Consider the following 4,862-nt stretch of genomic DNA (forward strand, 5'->3'; position numbering starts at 1 on the left):
CAGCTTCTTGTTTAAGTGAAAATAAATGGAAGGTTGTCTTTTTGCGCTAGTAATGTTGTGGAGTTGTATTTTGTCTCGCATCAATTATATCGTCAGTTATATCATTATCGCAAATTTTCAAATATATATCGTGATAAATATTTTTGGCCATATCGCCCTGCTCTATGTACAATATTCTTAACCTGTACAGACAAATCTTTTGGCAAACACTCTCTGACTGCCTGACCATGAACACTGGCAGGAAGAGTCGGGGCAGCCTGCTAAGGTCTGCATGGTAACAAAATGTAAGAGGAGAGATGAAAAGAGAAGAAGAGGGGAGAGGGCGCAGAGAGCATAAATACAGAGTTGAAACAAAGCACAGTGTGTGAGTGCAAATGTACAGCACTAACACCAAAGTGGTGCAACTTCTGAAGAAAGCTCAGAGAAAAAGAGAAAGAAAAGAGAAAACAACACAGAGAGCAAGACGAGAGGTGGACGTTCTGGCTGAGTCAGGAGGTGACACGCGGTGTTACTAAAGGACAGAAAACAACCAAGAAAAACAAGAAAACTAAGTAAAATACAGGAAAGGAAATGTTAGTTCCTTCACCAAATGGAGCACATGGACACATCACACAATGTGGATATGAGACGGGAATAAAGAGGGGAGAAAAGAAAATGTTATCTAAACAACACATTTTCCCAGCAAGTAATGCGCATGCCACATGAACATGAAGAAACATTAAAATGAAAAAAAGAGGCAGTAAGGAGAAGAGATAAAAGCTTTCCTTGAGTACAGAATAATAACCAAAGGGATTTCATTTTGGTTTTGAGTGGTGGTAGCATGAGAGCAGGCCGTAAAGCAGGGAACAAGTACTGAGGGACCACACAACTCAAATGATTATGGACAGCAGGACAAAGACTCAAGGTCAGGGATAAAAGAGAAAATAATACTGAATACTGAGCGCATGAAGAGAACCTAAAAAAATGGGTCAAACAGAAAGGAGCAACTAAAAGAGTAGAAACAGAAAGATAAAAAGGCGCATGACCGGCATGGATGGATGTACAAATTTAAAAAAGGAGGAAAAAAAGAAAAATCAATGAGAAGGTGAAGGAATTTTACAAACAGACAATGATGAAAGAAAATGAACAAGGTTAAAGTGTTTGGATGAGCAGGGAGCAATGCCAAATCGGGAGAGCTCACCCTCCAGGAATGATGTTTCCACTGAGCTCTTCCTGGAGTTAAACAAGCTCACAGAATCACTGTCATAACAAATCATATCAAGCCGTAGCTCGTCCACTTGTGCATTGCGTGCAACGGGTGTTGTTAGCAGGAGCAGCATGTGTGTGTATACACACACATATATATGTGACAGCCTGCGTACAGATTACTTCTGAGGATGAAGTCATTCACTGTTTGCATTTGTGGAGTGTTTTGTTATCATACTCTACATCCTTGCTTTTGGAAGTGGACGTCAGGCGCAGCGCGTCTGAGTGTAACTGTATCTGTGTTTGCACGTGTTTTGGGTGGACTGCCCACGTACAGAGACGTCGCCCCAGAATTTGGCCACATCATAGTCATTGGTGCGGAGGAACTCGGTGAACCAGCTGATGGACCTCTTGCTGCCTTTGTCCACCGTCTCATCTCGCTCAAAGTTCTCGTTGTGTTTGTTGACCGAGTAGTTGGTCAGATGCATGTAGAGCTGGCTCTGTGGAGAGAAAAGGGAACAATAAGAGGCTTTTTGCATTACACGTGTCTCTTTTACATAACTAGCCTGATATAAATAAATATGCTCAAAACAAGCTTTGCCCTTTTCATTTATATGGAAGAATGCAGTATATCTGATGATAATTCGACTAAATGTGACTGCGGGATCCAGCGTTTGGAGTGAATAACAATAAAAATTCTTTTTACAAGCTCTGTTCAGGAGTGTTCGTGAATTTATACTACAGAGCACCAGCTCACAATATGGTGCAAAACATTTTCTCTAAAAGTAAAGTAGGTAAATAAGACTGAAGTAAAAATATTGCATGCTAGTCCCTTGGCAACTTGAGATGGTGGAATGAGTGTTATAGTAAAAGAAATAAAGAATATATCACTGTGTGAACTGGGAGATTATCAGTGATGTATTTCAGAAACGCTCCTTGGGTGATTTCCACTTATTCTCATGAGAATAAGTGGAAATCAAGCCAATAGCTCAATCTTACAATCACAGACCTGCAAAATCTTAAGAATATAAATCTGAGTTATAGTGCCCAATAGTGTATGGTTAAAATGTTTTATTGGATGGTTGTCTTTAACTTTTTGTATCCCTCTCTTTAAACACCATCCCTTACACCTGAAGACAATACATCCTTGTCCTTAGCCTACAAGGTAATAACCGCTGTGACCGCAGGCCACTCCAGCACCTGATGGCTGTCTGGAAGCCACTCTCTGTGGGATTAAACATCCATCTCCATGGCATGACTCACTCCATCATATGTCACAGACTAACACAACGCACGCTTCATGTCATGGGAGAGGTCCTGCATGTCTATGCGTGCACGTGCGCGCGTGCTCATATTTTAGATAAGTACCGTGCTTGATAGGAAGCGGTGATACAGGCATTACTCATGTAAATCTATTTACACACATTATGAGGCCGTGCCTTTCTTATGAGGACAAAAAGCAAGCACCCGTAACGTAAATCATTACATTTAAGGCGAAGACAAGTTTAAAAGACGGGGTAAGGTTAGGTTAAGGCCAGGGCAGCGGTTAGGGCTCGGCAAATAGCAGTAATGGTTAAGACTAGAGCAAACCTACAGGAATGAGTGTAAGCCACCATAATGTCCTCTGAACTCACTGAGTGCGTGTCTGCGTGCGTGCACGTGTGTGTATGTGCGTATGTATCCCATCATCAGCAACAGACTGTGCTTCAGCAGGTGCAGAACCTCAAGGCAAACACGAGCGGCTTGATATTACAGGAGACATCTGGCATGTGGGCATTTGTGTGCATACAGTATGTCTGCATATTTTGCGTCCGTGTGTGTGTGTGTGCGTGTGTGTATGTGAACAATATCAGTTATTGCCAATTGTGGACTATTTATATGTGTGCATGCATGTTCTTATGTAAAGACAACACTGTTTCCAACCTTTGTTTCATCTGTTTTTAATCTGATTGTGCTGAGTTGCACGAGGCTATGGCTGCAGGTCATGGAAGTGCATAATAAATAAAATGTTAGCAGTGCATTACTGAATTTATAACACGCTGAGCACTATATATGTATTGTTTTCAGTAATACAAATGCACCACAGTGCCATGCACTTTTATCAAACTCAAGAAAAAGGCGCAGGTGTGTGTGAATACCTGCATAATAGTAGCTTCATTATTTGTCACTCACCAGGTTGGCTTCGCTGGGTGCATGGTACTTCTCTGTGCCCATACGAACGAGGCCGTCGTTGTAAAGGAAAATGCGGAGAGGGTCACAGGAAGTGACGAGGATGTAGATCCGCAGGTCAAACTTGTAGCCCTCCATCAGAAAGGGCTTGTCTAGGTACTCCTGAACGATAAAGTGCTCCTGCGCTGGCAGCTTCTCACAGTTACGGATAAGTGAGATCCTGGATCGAGAGAAACTTTATTAATCCTCGGGGGGGAAATTATGGTGTCGTCAGCAGCATAATAAAATATGGCATAGTAAAGACAAAAAAGATAATTAAAAAAATGATAGATGGGAGCACAGCAGAGACCATGAACATGACTGATGACATTGGCACTGTCTTATATACATGTTGAAGGGAAAAAAAGGAGGGGGGCAAACAAGATACAGATTTTATGTGTCTCAACACAATATTTCATTTCAAAGTCATCTGGAAAAGTTGGAGATATATGTCTGGCTTGCTGCAGATGCCAATACTAGTGGTACTTTCAATCTTCGCATGCCAAGAATAGCTTTAGCCTACTAATCAATAGATGTAGTTGGAAGGAGAAGATAACAGTATGTCCTTACTGAGCACAAAATGATTAGAAATACTTTTATAATAAAGGCATTTAGCATTAATAGCTGAGAGGGTCAGAGTCATGCCCTGATGGTATTCAGTGAGCCTCCACAGCCTTCAGTGAAAATATGTAAAAATGAGTCCAGTCTAGTTTGAACAGGACGAGCTGTCTGGCGCTACGACGCATTCGACCATCCAAAAATGCTGTTACTCTATTCATTAACTTGCCATCTAAACAGAACGGTTTGAGAAATGATTGCGCATGAAGCAGACAGGTACAGCGCAAATAATGGTTTGTCTGGGCCATAGCCGGCCAGCATCTGGAGATTATTGTGATTTTCTGTAGCCAAACTCCATTCAGTCTAAATGGCACAGTGCATCACATGTTCTAATAGGGTCATTTAGCCATGCGCAGGTTAATAGCAGCAGACAGTGCGCTCCGTTTTAACCTCCACTCTAATTCATTTGCTTTGGTCTCATGTCACTGGCACTCAGTTCTTATAAAGAGCAGACTGTTGCCGGCTGGACTTAAGATGTGTTTTATTAGTTTGTGTACGTCCACGTGGTTGTATGTGTGAGGGGACGACATTCGCAACAGTGTGCGTCTGTCTGAATGTGTGTGGTGTACATACGTGTGCAGTGCGGGTGAGGGGTCATTTTTAAACGATCTTCCACTATGCGCGCACAAAGCGACTGACCTATATCACCATCACTCATAGTTAAAGCAGACTCGGGCTAACCTGATTACGTGCACAGCCAGGAAGGCTCCATTATACGCAAGCGAGCAGGAACACTGCACACATAAACGCAACACAGGGCTAAAATGTGGAGAACTGATTGCTCCAAAACAAACGCACACAAAAGTAATTTAACTATTCAAGAGTGAGGTCAGAAATCAGAGGTCAAAAAT

General features: G+C 42.1%; 1 protein-coding gene across 4 annotated transcripts in view; it reads right to left on the minus strand.

The window, feature by feature from the left end:
- Positions 1–4,862, minus strand: part of ttll7 (tubulin tyrosine ligase-like family, member 7) — an 84,606-nt gene that overhangs the window by 59,011 nt on the left and 20,733 nt on the right. For all 4 annotated transcript variants that reach the window (XM_005734926.1, XM_005734927.1, XM_005734928.1 and 1 more), the window contains exons 7-8: positions 3,358–3,574; positions 1,521–1,685 (exon numbers count right to left, since the gene is read on the minus strand). In XM_005734926.1, coding sequence (XP_005734983.1) covers positions 1,521–1,685; positions 3,358–3,574 — 382 coding nt within the window. The remainder of the gene's footprint in view (positions 1–1,520; positions 1,686–3,357; positions 3,575–4,862) is intronic.

The sequence above is a fragment of the Pundamilia nyererei genome, unplaced genomic scaffold (genome assembly GCF_000239375.1).
Source record: "Pundamilia nyererei isolate P.nyererei 1_Seehausen unplaced genomic scaffold, PunNye1.0 scaffold00061, whole genome shotgun sequence".
NCBI classification, from domain to species: Eukaryota; Metazoa; Chordata; class Actinopteri; order Cichliformes; family Cichlidae; genus Pundamilia; species Pundamilia nyererei.